This window comes from Trichinella spiralis, assembly GCF_000181795.1.
Source record: "Trichinella spiralis strain ISS 195 chromosome Unknown Scfld5, whole genome shotgun sequence".
Lineage (NCBI taxonomy): Eukaryota > Metazoa > Nematoda > Enoplea > Trichinellida > Trichinellidae > Trichinella > Trichinella spiralis.
Genome location: NW_003526944.1, coordinates 2,583,141 through 2,602,379, shown reverse-complemented (window position 1 = coordinate 2,602,379; position 19,239 = coordinate 2,583,141). Strand labels below are relative to the sequence as shown.

General features: G+C 34.6%; 5 protein-coding genes across 5 annotated transcripts; 2 read left to right on the top strand and 3 right to left on the bottom strand.

Annotated features, from left to right (window-relative positions):
- Positions 1 to 2: 2 nt before the first annotated feature.
- Tsp_04250 (protein Wnt-11) lies at positions 3 to 5,440 on the bottom strand. The gene is made up of 14 exons (XM_003375016.1): positions 5,379 to 5,440; positions 5,221 to 5,326; positions 4,621 to 4,832; positions 4,456 to 4,567; positions 4,093 to 4,409; positions 3,948 to 4,026; positions 1,621 to 1,751; positions 1,463 to 1,556; positions 1,250 to 1,403; positions 1,055 to 1,194; positions 934 to 972; positions 488 to 597; positions 235 to 420; positions 3 to 177 (listed from the first exon to the last, which is right to left on the bottom strand). Exons 1-14 carry the CDS (start codon positions 5,438 to 5,440, stop codon positions 3 to 5), a joined length of 1,917 nt encoding a protein of 638 aa, XP_003375064.1.
- Positions 5,441 to 7,084: 1,644 nt separating this feature from the next.
- Tsp_04249 (conserved hypothetical protein) lies at positions 7,085 to 8,292 on the top strand. Its single transcript, XM_003375015.1, has 5 exons — positions 7,085 to 7,159; positions 7,269 to 7,341; positions 7,607 to 7,725; positions 7,858 to 8,100; positions 8,245 to 8,292. Exons 1-5 carry the CDS (start codon positions 7,085 to 7,087, stop codon positions 8,290 to 8,292), a joined length of 558 nt encoding a protein of 185 aa, XP_003375063.1.
- Positions 8,293 to 8,594: 302 nt separating this feature from the next.
- Tsp_04248 (conserved hypothetical protein) lies at positions 8,595 to 9,117 on the bottom strand. Its single transcript, XM_003375014.1, has 2 exons — positions 9,009 to 9,117; positions 8,595 to 8,800 (listed from the first exon to the last, which is right to left on the bottom strand). Exons 1-2 carry the CDS (start codon positions 9,115 to 9,117, stop codon positions 8,595 to 8,597), a joined length of 315 nt encoding a protein of 104 aa, XP_003375062.1.
- Positions 9,118 to 11,146: 2,029 nt separating this feature from the next.
- Positions 11,147 to 11,990, bottom strand: Tsp_04247 (conserved hypothetical protein). Its single transcript, XM_003375013.1, has 3 exons — positions 11,915 to 11,990; positions 11,649 to 11,893; positions 11,147 to 11,302 (listed from the first exon to the last, which is right to left on the bottom strand). The coding sequence occupies exons 1-3, from the start codon at positions 11,988 to 11,990 to the stop codon at positions 11,147 to 11,149; spliced, it is 477 nt and encodes a 158-aa protein (XP_003375061.1).
- A 2,809-nt stretch (positions 11,991 to 14,799) lies between these two features.
- Positions 14,800 to 15,451, top strand: Tsp_04246 (putative spindle pole body component 97). The gene is made up of 3 exons (XM_003375012.1): positions 14,800 to 14,860; positions 15,005 to 15,279; positions 15,398 to 15,451. Exons 1-3 carry the CDS (start codon positions 14,800 to 14,802, stop codon positions 15,449 to 15,451), a joined length of 390 nt encoding a protein of 129 aa, XP_003375060.1.
- The last annotated feature ends 3,788 nt before the right edge of the window (positions 15,452 to 19,239 follow it).

Sequence of the window (19,239 nt, the reverse complement as noted above, 5' to 3'; positions counted from 1 at the left end):
TTCTATTTGCATACATGCTTTTCGGCCAATTCACGACACCGGTCACATTCCACATAACAACAGTGCACGTAACGACAACGGCAATTGGATATGACATATTCGAAGACAATTTCATGTCCACGCCCGCAGCACATGCTGTCACAGCCGGCAGACGATTGTTCGGTAGCATTGCATGTTCTCAAATTTGGATGAAATTCGTTCAAACGAGCAAAAATACAATTTACAACAACTCACCTGCCCTGGGTTCCAATCGAACCAACTCGTCGATCTTCGGTGCAATAATCCGGTGATTTGCGTATATAAACGAGATCGTCTTCAGTAACCCGACCAACAAGGGCGTACGGTTCCACGTTGTAACGAGCCGAATTGCCACCGTTCAACCAGCGTACCTCGGCCGCTCGGCTGTATTTTTTCCTCAACCTGAAGAAGCATTGTCTGATGATAACTTAATTGATGCTTAACAGTCTATTTCTATTGTTATTATTACATTTCACCAATTTGGATCAGTGGTGGTAAAACTTTCCAACATGTTTTCAAATTGCACGATCCAGATACCCCGTGACATTTGCATTTCAATTCCAACATATGATTGATAATCTAGAAAAGAACGTCGGTAAGAAGAGCAAAACAACAGAAATTATATTCTACATTTCTCCCAACTCGATAGTTGTGATGATTCATTCTAGCTCTAGGTGCTAGAACGATACGCTTGGGCTTTTTGTGCAAATAAGGATAAACATTCCTATTTTCGCGCATATACCGCATAATATCATCGTGATACGAACGTTGTGATTGCACTCGTTTCCGGTTACGATAACGACTTCGTTGGAATTGCTGTTGCTTCTGTTGTAGTTGTTGTTGTTGTTGCTGTTGCTGCTGCTGAAGCCGCATGGCCGCTTTGAATTTCTTAATCTTTGTCCATTCTTTGCTCACTTTCTGCCCATACGGCACGTTGTCACTGCATCCTCTACGCTAGAAAATATACTATAAAATTAAACAAGCAACAAATACGCCAATAATTGAATAGAAGGGAAAAAAGAATAGAAATACTTACAATGTAGTCGTCAAATTTCGCACCACTTACAGCGTTGCCGCATGGACAATAAGCAATTGTACCACTGGAACATGCTTTTGCAATACCGTGCGCAACAGCCGCGGCTGACAACGCGTACACCAGCGCCTGTTCTCTTGTACCTGTTCACAATTTGCATACATATTTGGTAAAACAATAATTTCGGTAGTATTTTACCTTTGGTCAAATCTGGGGGCAGTTTGGGCACTTGTCGAACTGAAGAACAATTCCAACGGTAATTTTTGAACTGCTGTTGACAAACCATGACACTTTGTGAAGCGGATTTCATAATTATCGGCATAAGATCGGCGTGACGTTTGCAAAGTCTAGTCTGAAATTGTATTTAATAATTATGAAAATAATAATGGAATGGATCCAATATATACATACCTGTACACCAGCAAGACCGTAGCGTTTTCGTTCGAAACGAGTGCGAGGGCAGTGTTGTGCATGATTCCATAATTTGTTCGACTGACCCAAAGCTCTAGAAAATTTTGATTAAAAATGAAATTGTTGTGAAAAAAGAAATAGAGAAAATGCAATCATACAGCCAACGAATAGAATCAGTCGATCTACTGTAGAGAAGTATTACAACGATGGTGAGCAAAAGTGATGACCATCGTAGCATGCCAGTAGAGTGACCGAACATGATTGGTCCAGTGCAGAAGAAGAAGAAGATCTAGAAGATTATTAATATTGTGAAGCAGCAACAACAGTTGGATGACAAGCTAGTCGTTTGTAAAACTACCAGAGGGAGGCAAGTGACATTTGGGTAATGACAGTAAGAAGAAGACTTTGGAGGAAGTTCATGTTGTTGTCATTGTACTTGCATTAATATAGCATGCTGAATGCTTGAACTGCCTGGCAGACTTGGCGTCGACGTCGACTAGGGCGACCGTCGTTAAAACGTACAGGGGCGGTTCCCGAATGACGAGATTGGGCAAAAGTGTTGTAAAAACGCCGACGCTTGTCCCACTGCTGCCTCAGATTGTGAAAATTACCACCAGTGAACGCCGCCAATCGACCAGTGTGTGGGAGAAATTTTGGAAAAAGAAAAATTTTAACGACATTTTTATGACGCCATTGTCCGGCCGGACGATTGGTCCAAAGACAATAGGGAGCGGCGAACGACCATCCGGCAGGGACAAAAAAGCGCGCCCTGTTGCTATTACAACAAGGCCATTACCAGCCGGCCAACTGACTAACACTAACCGACACAACAATCAGTCGGCTGGTCGCTTCACTGACTGTCTGTCTGTGTGTGTGTGTGTGTTTGCTCTGTTTACAAGGAAAGTTCTTTAAACTTGATCAAAATGAATTAATTCAAAAAAGATATTCAAAGAAAAAGAGAAAAAAAGGCATTTTCTTCTTCCATCTAAAATGCAAATTAGTAACGTTCGAGATGTATACTTACAAAATAGTGCTTGCTCCATTGATTTGCATATAAAAATTACATTTCATAAATATTTCCTTTTTTTTTCTACCTCTCTTCTACCTTATAATTTTAGCTATGCCAATACGAACCGGTGGTCGTAAAGAAAGAACCTGAAAATTTGCCATCGACCAGAAAACCATAAAAGAGCAACGATAAATTTCATTTGAAATAATAAAAATTGTCCAATTGTATGTCAGATGTCAAGTTGAAAGAAAAAGTAGATAAGCAAATGCAAATGTACAAATATCCCGATTTTCAGATTTTCTGCAATTGTTGTTCAACTGTACATACATATACATATACAGTTGAGATTTGTTCGAATGATCTTCTATCAGCTGAATTGGCCACGCCCGCGTTGGATTACACAATGACGTTCGGAATCGGTTGACAGCAAAGGTAGTAGGGTCGGCAGAGAAGTGCTACGGTCGTCATTGGCCATCATTGGCACGTCATCGCTGGTTGATGCGAGCGACGTTTCGAAATTATCCAGACGATTCAAACTTCTCACCTCGACCGTCGAAGAGGAGGGAAAATTCGACCGCGTTGTTCGATTAATCAAATTCGAATCGCTGAAATGGACAACAATCAAAATTTGAACGCTTAATTGAATAATAAATCAACTGTTTACAAAAATTGAATAGAAAAATAAATTTGTACAAAATGGGTGGAAAAGTCTGAAATCCATTTGTAGTAGTTTTCGAAAAAAAAAATCAATTTAAATCAACTCAATGATCAACATAAAAATCGAATACAGTCATCAGTGAATAAGGGAAAAAGTTGTTGAACTGTGAAATGTACTTCGTTTGAAATAATACAAATAAAAGGGAAAAAAATTACCATCCCACGCGCGTGAAAAGATATTTAAAAAAATAAGCAAAAGCATGCCGGTTTGGATTAGTCATTTGAACGTTGTCAACAAACAGATTTTCACAAGGCTGCAGGCATTGTGCAAAAATTGATCATCGTGGATTCTCTGTTGTTAACATACAAAAATCACAAATGGGACAAACATAAAAAAAAAAGAAACCCAAAACAAAAGCAGAACACCAGTTGTCGTCAAGCAGGGCCAATGCAAAATCTACAGTACGCTCGTTTAACTTTAAAAAAATAAAAGAACACCAACTCGTCCATAAAAAGCGAAAAACAAACAATCTCATCAGAATAATTGATTTCACTCATAAATGTAAAATTGGATTTCTTTTACCCGTACTATTTACGATGAACAAGAAAAGCAAGAAAAAAGCCAATATTTACTACTACAATACATTCATTCATTGATTCCACTTACGAAAGTGTGCCGGAAAATTTTTCAAATAGATTCGCCACGTTGGCTAATGTACAACGTAAATCGGCTGTCGGTAAACCGAGATTTCGTCGAAACTGTATATTAATGAGAAAAAATTAAATAAATCAATGAAAAAAATATAATTTACAACTTACTTGAGCAATGTTCCTGTTCAAAAGAAAAACCCCATAATTGAACGTTATCTTATTACTACGAGAAGTGTACAAAGGAAATCTGAAAAGAATTTGAATTTAAAGAAAAATTTAATAAACAACTGGAATAAGTGGCTCATTTGCATACGTTTGAATGGTATTGTTGGAATTTTGGAGAGAAAAATCAAAAATAACCGAACGAGAGCCGGCAAATTTCACTTCGTGACTCAGTGGAACATCGAATATTGAACTGAGAATAATAATTAACAAAGCAACATAACCAAGAGCGGATGAAATTTCCAAATAACAATGTTCTAAAAGTCGGACAAAACAACACGATAAATAACAACAACAACAACAATCAGATTGAATTAACTGTGACTGACTGCGATAATTTTCCGCATCCGGAAGGTGCAAACCAGCAATTCGATAAACTGATTCACACGTACAATTTGAACTGGACGTCTGAAAGTATACTTTTGGAAATTCAATGAAAATTTTTTTTTATTACATCGAATAGAATATCATTTACTGATTGTTGAGGATAAAATATGCTTGCAAGTTGACCAGTCATATTTTTGCGACGTATCATCAATTGAGCATTAACCCACAACAATTGTTCACTTTAAAAAATAACACTTAAAAAAACCAATAAATTAATAAACAACAATTTTACCGAAGAGCAACGTATTCTTGCATTTTTTCGTAATAGAGAGCACGGTCTTTTTCAATTTCTGTCGAAAGACGCGTCAAAGCTTTTTCCATAAGCTCTACAGATTTGTTAGCTTCGGTCAAACGCCGATTTCTGTTGCACATACGATTCTTCTCTCTCTTCAAAAAATCCTCCAACAACACTAGATCTGCTTGTTTTGTCTGAACTTCGGCAAGCTTAAAGCATTTTTTTCCTTTTCAAAATGAACAAACTTTATTTTCTTTTTCTGTATTACAATGCTACAGTTTACAATTTATTGATAACCAACTTAAATAATTAACATTTACCCTGGTGTAACATGTGAAAAATGTAAAATTTTACAATTTTATAAAAATAGTGCCTAATGTATTATGAATCGGTAATTTGAAAGTAACATTTTTTACCAAAATTGATATTCTATTCTGTTTGGAAAGTAACGTGATCGATGAAAGCTCAGCGATTGGTAAACTGATAAATTTGAAAAGTAGAATATCAATAAGAGAAAAAAAATATGGAAAATGAAAATTTGAATATTGAATAAAATGATACAAGAAATTAAAATAGAAAACCCATCAATCAACTCACCAGTTCAGTAAGTGAACTTCGCGCTTGAAGTTTTTCCTCAACTTCTCCTCTGAGTCGCTTAACTTTTAAATTTGTCTGTTTCACAGCAGCAATTACAGTTTTTAATCTGAAATAAAAGTTATTATATTCAATAATTGAAAAAAAACAGAACAATCAACCTTTTCCAAGCATAAAATGTAAATGACGGTTTCGGCGAATGTACGCATTCCGACTTTACCATCAAGCAGAGCTGGCTGGCTTTTAGAAAAATTCAATTATTCAAATTGTCCTTCGTTGTTCCAAACAAACAGACAAGTTTCCAATAACTAAAATTATCAATACAATTCAATAAATTAAACGGCAAAAAAATATTCCATCTTACTCAAATATAAATATGCTAAAGGAATAAATGAATAAATACAAATGACAAGTATTAATTTACATCAATTGATGGAAAAAGTAAAAAAGGTATTTTACATAATGCAGGTACAATTGTTTTCGAAACAAGCGGGAAAAGGGTGATTGAAAAAGTTTTCAAATTTAAAATTAACCAATCAAAAATGAGACAATTTCAACATTTTCCAATTTATCGCGCACAGTTGCTTTTATACTGCGATAGATTTCACGCTATTTTGCGGCTAGATAATTTTTTTGTAAGTATTTACTTTTTTTAATATTCTGAAAATTGTATTTCGATTGTGAATAAAAATTATCATTTTTAACAGGATAAAATTTGCAGCAATCTGATTTTTTTGTTGCACTCATCTGTGAAAAGTTTAATATTTTTCCAAATGCATGATTTAATATTGAATTGTGATGAAATATTTAAAAAAATTACTGAACAATAATTTCACTTCATGATAATTGATTGTTGATGGAACATTTTGAGTACGTCTTCAATGTTTGACATAACTTTGAAATTTTGCCACTGAAAAAATATCCATGAAATTTGTTAATATTTTAATTTTGAATATTGAAAAAATTAATTTGTTCAAATTGTCTCGTACTTGAACAAAAGTTACTGTAAAATGTGCACAAAACACTCTTTGAACGAGTGAAGATTGTCGTGAGTAAATTAGCATGTAGTTTTCGTTCAATTGCAACATTTTGTTCAAGTGACCGTGCGTTGTTCAGATTTGATTGTAATCATATTTTTCTGTTTCATCGTCATTTTTCATTTTTCCACGTTAAGAAAAAGCAGAAATATTTGAAAAAATTAACTGTTCAATTTTTTTTCCTAACAATTGCACTTATTGTATCGCACACGTCGACTGTTGATATATTCTCGTTCGTTCGATTTTCACAGTATATTGTGAGTGTGTATTTTCGTTTAATTGATTATACACATTTGATTTATTGAAATTATTGAAAATGGAAATTTTTTGCTTTCCATCAGATTTGATTAATTTATCAATTTGATCACTCGCTACCTTGACTTTGTTTTTATTTCAGCGAAAATTGTAAACAAAAATTTTTTTACTGTAGCGTATTGCGGTGTCGTTGGTGGAAAGAGAGAGAAAAAAAAAGAGAATTCTTTTTCATCACATTGCTGATATTGAAATGTTGGAATTGATTTGTCAGAGTTGAAATGTTCGTATAAATGGGCAATTGGTGAACAAATTTCAAATTTAGTCGTTTGGATGATGTCATTGGAAGGTTGGCTACATGAATGCCGTAAGCATGTTGTGTTTTATATTGTTCTAACGTAAAATAATAATTTGAAAAATGCCAATGAGATATTTTAATTTTTAAAAGTTGAAATTTACAAAATATGAAATATATTTGCTTTTTTAAAAATCAATTTTACCATTATTTTCTGCGCTGCTGGTGATCAACTAACTGTGATAAGAGAGTCAAAATTAACATAATAATAGTAATAATAAGGATGGTTCAAGGTGATCGAGTGGGTTTTGTTTGTCTTGCATCTGCCGAACGTGGCAGTGGGACAAGCGTCTGTCGGGTGTGTTCGTGTACGAGATGTTGAATGGCATTTTTATTAATTTTTTTAAAAAAATTATTGATTTTTCAATTTAACGATTTAATATTTGTTTGATTTTTTGATGATTCAGAATTTCGGATCGAACTCCAGTAGAGTAGAGTTGAATTTCTCTGCTGAACAGTGTGGGAAGGTGGGTGGGGTCGGTTGAACAGCAGCGACGGGTGGAGGTGGGGGAAGTTGGTGACTAGAAGTGATTAGAAAAATCACTTTTCATTTGTTGTTGGCAATTTTGAAATCGAGAAAATTCACCAACAGCTCTACATCTAAGCATTTATAGCAGAACTGATTTCTCTGACGAATTTTATGAATATAATGATAGGGTTAAATGGATGATTGTTGCTCGTTTGTGCAGAATACAGAAATAGTTGCTTATTTTGTTCTATAGCTTCAAATAAGCAAGATTTGCAGATGTGATTCATGTCAGTTCACCTTGTCGACATCTGTCGCCGACTGTAATATGCCGGTCAGCCGTCTATGCTGTAGTGGAATGTAAAAGTCGAACATTAGCATGTTATGCAAGTGAACAGGTGTTTTTCTTGAATTTTATTATTATTTATTACGATTGTGCTGTTGAATGCGTTGTTCAACAGCTGTCGTAATAGTTAGTAGTTGTAGTTTATGGGAACCGGATTATTTTACAGCCTTCGTCCTGATTGCAGGATGCGAGGCAGGCTAGAAAAACAACCAGTTGTATGCCTCATTGTGACGGTGGAAAAGTGGTCCCAACGAAAGCTAATCCGACAACCAACGCCGGCGGTATTTTCTTGCTTCGTCGCTTTCATCCATCGTCATCCCGTCATTTTCTGAAAAGCAGCAGCAGCAGCAGCGGCAGTAGTGGCAATTTAGCTTTTACCTCCACCCCTGGCTCCACTTTTGCCACTGCTTCAACTTCACTCACTCCTGTCTGTTACGAAGAAAAAGTCTCTAATCGTTTCAAATTTCATTCGCCAACAAATTCCGGTAAGAATTGAATTTATTTAAATTTTATTATCAACAATGCTGTAATGGGATGTGATTTTTTGTTTTCTTTAAAATTATTACTACAGGATATTGTTGTTGTTGTTGTTGTTGTTGTTGTTGTCGGTTCTCCTTGACGAGTTTGTCATTGAAATTTAAAATTGACCCTTGAAAGCTGTCGTAATTAGCATTCAAAGTTGAATTTCTTTTTCGACGGTTGATTGAAATTTCCTGTCAACCAACCGAGTTTGAGCGGTAACCGAGGAGGGGATGAAAGAAAAAAGCAAAGAAAGTCGTCGCCATTGAAACGAATTGTTGACATTGACCAGTTGTTATGTAAATTTTTTTTGTTTTCCAATTCCACCTGCTGCTGACCAATCCGTCGGATCGGTTTTGTTAAAAAAAATTTGAATTTTGACATTGCGTCTGAGTGTGTCAGTCAGTTGCCAACTGACGGTAATCGTTCAAAACGGCTGGTTAACGGCAACTTGTTGGCCATTGGGCAATTTTGATTGGTCTGCCCGGCTTGGGGATGAAAAGGAGGAAGAAAAAGAAGAGGGCGTTGTGCCGTTGTTGCTGTCGTCTGTGGTGTAAGCGTGTGGTGTTTGCTTGCTGCTGTTGCCGCCATTGCCGCCGCTGCTGCTGCTGGCAATAAATAGTATAATAAAAGTTGCACTGGTCGGTTTGTTGGTGGTGAAAAAGGAGACCGTTTGGCAATTTTATTTTTGTTTATTTATTAATTTCATATATTCATCATCATCATCATTATCGTCTTCTTCTTCTTCTATTTCCTCATCATCATTATTATTCAATATTGTCGTGATACGAAGGCCGTTTTCGGTCCGACTTCAACGTCGTACAAGGTCGATCCTCTCCGCTTTGCACATGGTCAGGGCCGGCATGTGACAGTTTTCACCTGCACCCTGCAGTTGTTTCAATGTTTTCAGTGTCGTTGTTTTCATTTTGCTTTTGTCGTCATTGTCTAAGCAGAGCTACTACTGCAGAAGCTGAAATTGAATCTCAGTCGAACGGCAACGAAAAAGCCACAAGCCGATCTCAAAGTTTGACCATTTTGCCTTACCATTTCAAAGGTAATGAATGATAATAATAATTGATTGGAAATTGGTGGAAATTTAAATTCTTTATATATATTTTTTTTATTTGGCATTTTCCACTTTTTCGACAATATATACATATAGGTTGATTTGTTTCGATCATTTTTTCTTCGTTGCTTTGATTTTCATAAAAAAAATCCAACCTTCAAACAATGATATATTGTCATCATTATTTTATTCATGATGATTATTTCAATAAGAGTCGAGTGTTTGTTGCTTTTTGCCTGAAGACTTTTTTTCTTCTTTAATCCGACAATCAAAATTCTTCTTGTTTTTTTTCCTTTTCGCTTTTATCACGGTGTCGACACAAAAACAAAAGAAGAAAATTTTCTGCATGTTGAACTTTCAGTTTATGCAAATTTTTAAATTATTATTTTTATTGATTTAAACATGAAATTTTTCTTTTTTCTTTCTCTACACCTGCACTGCACTGACTAACATTATTATTACAACTGACTCATCATCACCCGTCGAGTGTCTAGTGTTAAGTATGTGTTTTCTTTTAACAAACATTTTTTTATTATCGTTATACAAACAAAAAATAAGCAACTTTTCCAACTTGAATTATCACTTTTATTTACTTTCTGAAGAGAAATATGCTAATTTTGTTTTTATTTTTTCCCTTTTATCATCACGCGATAATTATTTCTCTCTGAATTTCCATCATCTTTGTATTCAAAATTTTATTTTCAAAATAATTTCTTTTTGATTTTATTCAAATTTTACTTATGTGTATTTTTTTTTCAAAAAATAAATCCATTCAACAAACAGCGTGAACGTTCGCTTTTACAAACAAATTGCGCACATCCTTTCTCGCTAGGAGAACAAATATATAGGTCAAGTTTAATTTATTGCTTATTTCATTCGAATCGGTCCAATTTTATTTATTGCTTCTTGTTGTTGGCAGTTGAGAAAATTTTCATCATCGCGTCCATTTTTATTTGTTTGTTTGTTTGTTTGTTTCAAAAGCAGACTTCCATCCATCCGGTGGAACACATGAGGATTTTTTTTTATAAACGCAAAATAAAAAGTTTTTTATTTTTGTAAAATTTGAATATTCACAAAATGTACTTTTTCGAAATTCAAGTACAGTCTTGTTTGGTTTTTTTTCTTTCTTTTGTTGTTGTTATACTGTATTTTTTTTAATTTAAATATTGAAAATTTATTTACTATTTGTGTGTGTCATCGTCGTTTGATCATTATCATCATCGTTATTTATTTCTATCGTTTGTCAATTGATCAGCGTAAAAATACGAAAAAGTCCACAATGGACATTTATTTTCAAGCACTTTTTGTTTTTATTCGTTTCAAAGCATACAGTTGCTTTAAATTTTACCTACCGGCTTATTTTTACATTCATGTTTTATTTTGTATTGAATTATTAATTTTTGCAAATATTTATATTAATTTAATTTTTAGTAGTAAATTTTATTAGATATTTTAATTAATTAATTAAGATTTAATTTTTTGCTTTTTGATTTCAAAAACACCACTTTATTTTTATAACCTGCGCGTAAGTTTTTGTTTTCTGCATGGACGTGTTTGAGCAGTGCGTTGAGGGGGATGGATGATGATTGACTTGGCATTTTCTTATCTTTTCTTACGGATAGCTTTTTGCTAGTTGGCTAGTCAGCTAGTTAGTTAGCTAGCTTGGCTAGCTATTTTCTTAGTTCGTTAGTTAGTAGTAAGTGAGTAAGTAAGCAGAGTAGAGGTAGGTAGTGGTGGCGACGACAACGCATCAGCAACAGCAGCAGCAGCAGCAGCAGCGGCAGCAGCAGTCTCACGTTTAATGTGTGGGCAAGTTGAATTTTCTCTCCTTCGTTTCATTTAACCACCGAAAAAGCTGCATTATTTATTTATTTATTTATTTATTTAATTATTGTTGTTGTTTTTCATCTGATTTTGTTGTTGTTGTTGTTGCTGGTGGTGGTGGTGGTGAAAATTTACTACAAAATTTGTTCAATGAAAAATGGGCGGCCGCAGAAGTTGGCGTTCTTGTTTGGGTAAAAGCGTTACTGCTTTGAGTAAGTTGCTGAATGAAGTTTGGGAAAAAAAAAGATTTTTTTTTCTTAAATTTTAACATTAATATTAAAAAATGAGAACCAGAAGAAAGTGATGGTGGTGGTGGTGACGTTTGAAAAAATGCTAAACAGATATTTCAAAAGAGAGTCATCAAGTCAGTCAGTTGGTCGTGGGCTACCAGATGTTATCTCAGCAGCTGCGACATCTGACAGAAGCGACAATGATGACCGGCTGACCTGGTTGGTTGGTTGGTTGGTTTAGCATTGGATGTGTGATGAAAATTCAGATTAATAATAACAACAGTAATAATAATAATAATAATAATACAAACAAGTAAAATGAGTGAAAGAGAGAACGAGATAGATAGATAGATAGATAGATAGATAGATAGGAGGAGTTGTTGAATTTAGTTTTATTAGCAAAGAAAAAGCTGTGATGCTGCTGTTGTTCATTGGAGATAGATAGATAGATATTGTTGTTTGGTTTAGCCGTGGCCGTTTGTTTGCGCTAAGGCTAAAACGACCGCTTGAAATCATCTCGTCACCAGCCGACCTGGTCGGCGGCGGTGCACGTCCATCTGCTGTCATTCGACCATTGTCCACTTCAGCCGGAAACTATTAACGCTGTCGTGCCATTGGGGTCGTGACACGGACAACAGCAGCGGGCTCTTTTCCTTCTTCTATTTTTTTTCTAATCATATTCATTCACTTCACCCATTTTATTCTATTATCCACTCGCGCCACTGCTGTCGCCTATTATTGTTGCTCGGATAGGGAGGGGGGAGAGAGGCAGGGGAGGGGAAAAATCCCACACAACCTCACTCTGCTGTCTCTTCGAACATTTAACGGTCGGGTCAGCTTATATATATATATTTTTCTCTTTCTCATTCTTTGTATCATTTCTTATCTTCTGTCATGCTGTTTTGTTGTTTTGTCACTTTGTCTTCTGCTGCTGCTGCTGCTCTTTTTATTGCTCAGAATAAAAAAAAACAATAATTTTTTCACGTTGGGTAAGTTGTGGAAATTCTGTTTATTTATTTATTTACCGTTAGCTCGCACGTCACAACAAAGCTTCTATTTGTCCATTGATGTTGGTGGAAAATTTTTCTGATTCTGTTGTCGTTGTTGCCAGTGGACAGTGGCCGACTTCGACCACTGAGTAGTAGGAGGAAATTGATCGATTTGTGCTTTAGCTGTATGCAAAGCTTTTCAAAGCTGTCCATTTTGTGCGAAAGGTGATCTTGTTATGTGCTTTGTGCCACGCTTTGTATTCGGCTCCATGCTGTGTATGTGTGTGTATATGTATGTGTATTGCTTGGCGACGACAAGCGCTGACCGCCGTCGATCGTGCCACTGTTATTATTTTTTTTTCTCGATTGTTCGCTTTTCACCACAATTTGGAGTAATTTTTCAAAAATTAACAATTTGAAAAATGTAGAATATTCGTTTTTATGTAATTTTTATAATATCAATTTTTACTATTTGCTGAGAATTGACAACTGTTCAGTGTGTGTGATTCGGATTATTATTTTTTGTTTGGTTATTTTATATTCCTCTCTAATCTTCCTGTTCACTTTCGTCGATGATGATGATGAATTATCATTTTTCCCATTGATGAACCAAACCGATGAGCTAATTGTTTTCTCTAGCTGAAGAGAGAGAGAGAGAGAAAAAAATTGCGATCACCGGATTTGATACAGCCAAATATATACATATTTATAGAGGTATTGGAATGGCGATTTAGTTGACCTGATGATGCTGATGGTGAGATATTGTTCTCACGCCGGCCAAACTTCATCCAGTTGACCGGCTAACGCGTAATTTGCATGACACCGATGATTGTTGACCCGTCGTTTGAGCTAATATGATGACGGGATGATGATTATTATTATTATTATTGTTTTGTTGTTGTTGTTTTCGAATTTTTTTCTCCGGAAGAGGATAATTGTAAGAGAGTTGATCATCATCATCATCAGTGGTGGGAAATTTTGCCACGCCCTGTTGTGACAGGTTTGCTCAATCACATGAATGGAAGGGACAAAAACAAAAAGCAGCAAATCAACAGATAATTTTTGCTTCATCTTTTACGCATTAATTTTACGCACCCATCCATCTTTTCCGAGCACGTTGTTTGCATTGTATTTATTGTATGTTATTAATATATTTTGTCAAGATTAATTTGAACAATTTAGTGTTTTTTGTTCTTCAACTGTGTTTGATTTTCATGATAAAAATAATTTAATTTGCATGTGGAGAAAAAAATTTTTTTTTAATGAAAGAGAAGCTGTTACTTTTTTGACTTGTTGTTTAAAATGTTTATTTATTTATTTATTTATTCACGAATTGTGAAAACTGGTTCGGTTGATTTGTAACAAAAACCCAACTGGAAAATTTTTAATAATAATATTATTTATTGTGATTCGTTTTGTTCATTTTGTTTTTTTAATTTTCATATTTTGGAAATTATGCTAGAAGAATTTGATTTAAATTTGATAATATTGGAATCGGTTGATGATAATCAAGTAGACAGACAATGATTGTGATCGTCTGTGTCGTGTGATCTGTATGTTGTACACGTATGGTGGTTGTATATGTTATATGATTGAGATGAAAGAAAAGAAAAAATGGAATTTTTATTTATTATATGCGTTTCTGTTGTATGTGTGCGTGTACAAGAGTGAACAGAGAAGATGAGATTAATATGCATATATTATAAATAAAGAGAGGATGAAGAACCTTGAATTTCAATGACAGTTGTTCTGCATGTGGTATGTTGTCAGTAGTGATCAGTGGGCAGTGGTCACCGCCGGTCGGGTCATGAGCAGAAATTGTGATTCTATCGCTTTGGCAAGCTTGTCCGTCTGTCGCCCTGGCGACACGTTGTTCGACAGTGTCTGGTTTTTCGGCAGCTTTTCAATTTGCACTGTTGCCGCTGCAATCTTGTTTGCATCGTGTCCTTGTCGACCAGTTAGTTAGTTAGTTAGTTAGTTAGTTAGTTCGCTTCTCGCTTCACTTTACCGTCTGTGGCGGTCCTAATTTTTTTCCCCTTTTTTAAAAAATTTTCTCACCACGTCAGACGGTCTAATTTGTGGTAAATTATTATTAAAAAAAGCGGATATTTGCATAAATTTGGTACAAGTTGAAGCTGTTCACGTCACCAACTGTTCTACTACTGTATAAAACTGTGAACGCTCGACCTTTTTTCTCTTTGTCTTTCTCTCACTCTCATTGGCCGTTTTCTATTGGATGTCGGCGAAAAGCATGCTTCTCCTGTCGACTTGTATTCGTTTCTCCATTTTTTGATTGGATCATTTTTCGCCCACGGCGGCGGCGTCCTTCACTTTTTCCTCTCAACGCCCACTGACAATTCCAACTACCACCACCACACTGGCTGTAATAGTATTATTTATTCTACGCTGAATAATATACATAAATTTTTCCCGTGGTCACTTTTTTCTATCGTCGAATTTGTTCTGGTCTATGCAAATTATTTATAAACAAACAAAACATGCGCAACCGAATTTGTTGCAACAGTACATTATCATTGAGCGTCATCCCTGAGCAACGAGGTATTTTTTTTTATCAATTTCACACACAACTACTATGTTTTAAAAGGAAAAAAAACTGTTTTTTCTTTATTCTTCTGGGTAGTCGATTGACAATTAATTATTTATTTATTTGTAGAAATTAAAATTTTATTTATTTTTTTTCAGAATGGTCGAACAATAATGGCGATTTGTCGTCGAAACATCCAATCGAGGTGGACAGTTGGAGCTTAGATAGAAGACCCGCATTGCACAACAACAACAACAACAACAACAGCAGAACAGCAGCTATTGGTTCTGGAAAATTGACAATGCCACAGCCACTTCCGGTGATGTGCACACCTGAATCTCGTCGCATTCCATCCCATCCCACTGCCACCTATTCAGCTAGTGCTCAGCTTTTCACATCGTCTACACCCACGTCGTCCAGCAGTAAATTGGCGGTAAGATTTCTAATGAAAAATGTTTATCGTTTATCAATTTTAATATTGATGGAAATTTTCAAGGAAATATATATTTTTTTTCAAAAATACATTTGATTTTTAATTAATCTCATTTCAGTATATTTGTTTGTTTGTCTGTCTGTATGTATATTGGGGTGGGGGGATGATTTGAAAATTGTCGTTTCGTTTCTCTGTGTCTGTCCGTTTTTGGTCTCTGTGTCCTTGGCTTTTGTTGTTGTTGTCTAGCTTGAAGGCAACTTGACGGCGTTGTTTCATCTCTCTGCGTCTCCTCCCATTTCACGCTCCGAGCAAAAATCAGTCATTCCTTTGTGCAAATGACTTCATCAAAATCTCTCACAAATCAGAATGTGCCATTTTTTTAAAGAATATTATTTTCAACATGAACTGAATTGATGGGTGTGGAATTTATTTTATTTTTTTTAATTAATTATTTCAAATTTCAATACTGTTGTTGTGCATCATGTATACGGTGGTGGTGGTGGTGGTGGTAGTGTTGAAGTGGAGCGCATAAAGTTGAATGGAAAAATTTTCCACTACTTTTGTAGAAACAATGTAAATTGTCCATGTTTGAACAAGAATGAAAACGACGGCATCAACTGGTTTTCAACTTTTGTTTGTCTATGTGGTTTGTATGTCTGTGCATGAAAATATGCTTGTCGTATTATTTTTTTAAGAATTAATCATTATTGAGAAAATGTAAAAAGTTCTTTTCAATTAACTGTAACGTTTGAATGAAATTCACGAATTTTTTTTTATTTGTCTGTGTATATTTTAATGTTGAATTGTTTCAAAATGAAATTGGATATTTTATATAAAAAAAGAATATGAATCGTGAATGATAATAGAAATGTGTAGAGAGATTGAGTTGCACAGTTTTTGGTATATGATAAATTATTGAATCCAAATGACGAATGGATGACGATGTCACATGCGTGTCAACATGAATTGTTACGGTAGAGATACTTGTTCTTTTGTCAGCTTTCTTTGGAAAAGGTGGTTTGTTGTATTCAGGTTAAATGGTAAAAATCGGGGCCGACATGAAAAGACTGAATTTTTCAGGTTGCGCATTTATATCATAGAGATGGAGATGTATAGCAAAAAAAGAAATTATCATTATTATAATAATTATATTATGAGAATTTTCAAAATTGTCCAACCACTACCACACATTGGTGGTGGTGGTCCATTGTATAGTAGTACACAATTACAGTAGTTATTGGAAATGACATTTTTTCATCTTCTTCTTCTTTTGATATCTTACTCATAAATTGTTTGTTTTATTATGAAAATTCAGCTAACAGCTTGATCATCATTGTCGTCGTCGTAAACCGGATGAATGGGATTGAAATTTCAATTTATTCTTTACTTAAAATGCGTTGGCATGTTTCTCTTGTATTATTAGTATATTTGCATTGTTGCATGTTGAGAGAACAGCTGTTTGAAAATGTGGGTTGAAGAGCAAACAGTTTTTCTTGCCAGCAATATCGATCGGCAAATTTTTACACGCAACTTTATTCAATTAAGTTTAATTTTGTTTTTTTCTTTTCCTCTTATTCAAATCATGAACACGCACTGATAAATTCTACTGGTGGTGATGGTGATGGTCTGTTGATTGTATTGCCCCGTATTTAAATTTTTCCTCACACGCAAATGAAAATTATATACAATGTATGTATACAACTGGCCGGCTAGTTTCTTGTTTGTCCAATTATGAAATCACGATGAACGTTTCTCACGTTTGTCAGTTTTTGTAATTATCAATTTTGATCTACTGCATATTAATATTTTTTTTTGAATTCTATTTAATAAGAGTTCAAAGATGTGCCGTGCAATAATATTAATAGTTATTTATTTGTTTGTTTGTTTTGTTTCTAATATATCAAAATGACAAATTCAATAGCTATATATTATTGTGCGTGGTGTGTATGGCAAATAGAGAACAGGGTCAGCAAGCAGATGTGATGCAAAGAAAAGCGTACGAAAGAAAATATTTGATAATCACTGATCTGGAAGATGATGCGACTGGGACTGGGACTGGCTGACTGGTCTGATGTGAAAATTATCATCAGGAAAATTGTCGTAATTTTTCAAAATTTTTCATTTTTGCTTTTATTTCAAAAATTATAATATTTGATTATTATTATTGATTGAGGATTATTTATTTTGTTTGAATTAAATTTTGAAACAAAGAAAAATTATTATATAGATTATCAGGAGGGGTTTATTTACAAAGATATACATATATGTGTGCAAGAGAGAAGAGTGACAAGGGAGACAACAGAGTGAGAGTTAGTTCAAAGTGAAAAAAGAACGAAACGTGTGACAAGTAGTATAAATGAAATAAATAATGCCCTTGACCCATCTCAACTGCCCGCACTTCCCGGATATTGGTGTTCTGTAGGGAATAAAAATATTTTTCGACCACCCCCTCCTCCTCCTCCTCCTCCACGTTGGCGGTGTAATGGATTTTGAAATTTTTCATACGACGAAAAGCTTTCTTCTCCGTTGGATAATTTTGCAACTTTTTTTCCCATTGTCCATCTTTTTCGATGATTAATCAATGGAATGAAAAAATTTTCATTTCTTTTATTATTATTATTATCATTATTGCTGTATTTTTTTCGGCTGAATCTAATTTTGTATATTCAATGCATCAATGCTTTCTCTTCTTCTTCTTCTTTATCTCGCTTGTTTTCCTATTCAGTATTAAGCTTTGTCTATGAATGAAAAGAGCAAGGAGAAGAAGAAGAAGAAGAAGAAGTGACGACAATGACAAAATGTGGAACGCGTTGCATAGTTTATAGCTGTAGTTGGGGCTTTGTGCTGCTTTCTCTGATCAAATATTTGAAAGTTTTGTTTTTGCATCTTCTATGCAATTTCACTTGGCATCTCGCGCCGGGATTGATGGATTGACGAATGGGATGGATAGACAACAAACAAGCTACTACGACGAGCTTTCAAATTTTCTAGCTTCACTTCTTCTTCTTCTTCTTTCTCCACACCAGATGCACTTCATTCATATTACATATGCAGCATCACAACAGTAAATTTAAAAAAATACTGTACAGACAAATTATATTATATTTTATTTTCACTTATTTTATTATTAAAATTTTATTAATTTTTTTTCCTTTTGAATAAATTAAATTTACATTTCAGAATTTCTTTGCCAGACCATTTCGCAACAGTGCTTTGAAAAGAACGAAAAGCGTGTCGAAATTGGATCGTAAACGATCCAACTTTGAAGTGCCTGTGAAGTAAGTGAAATTGATTTGTTCTTTTTTTTTTGTCTTTTCATTCATTCATTTTATTTGCATAAAAAAGTTTGCATACTTACGTACAAACGACAATTTCATCCTTTATTGTCGTCCAGCATCGTGTTATTATTTTTTACTTTTGTGTTAATTTCAACTTGCCGGTTGGTACTGAAAGGTAGCGGCGGTATTCTTTGAGAAAAATTATTCTTCTTTTTTTTCAAAACTTTTACACGTCACAACTTTTGTTCGAATTTGATTTTTACCGATATTTTATTATACTATTTATTACGTTCAAAATGTAAATGTGTTATTTTTTCTTGTTATTACTTTATTTTGAAGGAAAAAAAAGAATTATTGCAGTAGTACAATTAGTTGTATTGTTTGGGGTTTTGTTTTTTGTCATATCTATATGTATATATTCCCTCAGTGATTGGGATATTTTGATTGTTTGATTTTGTAAAAAGTTTACCCGGTTGTTGTTGTTGTTGTTGTCGTTGATGATGATGATTTGTGTGCTTTAATGTTTGTTTGAAATCCTTTTCTCGCTTTCTCTGTGCGTGTGTGTGGCATAGCTGTTGGCCGTTGGGTAGAGCCGATGAAAGAAAAGCTTGGTGCTTTGCCTTGCTTTATTACATGCGTGGGGCAAGTTTATTCTTATGCATCGATTGTACCGGAGCAAGAA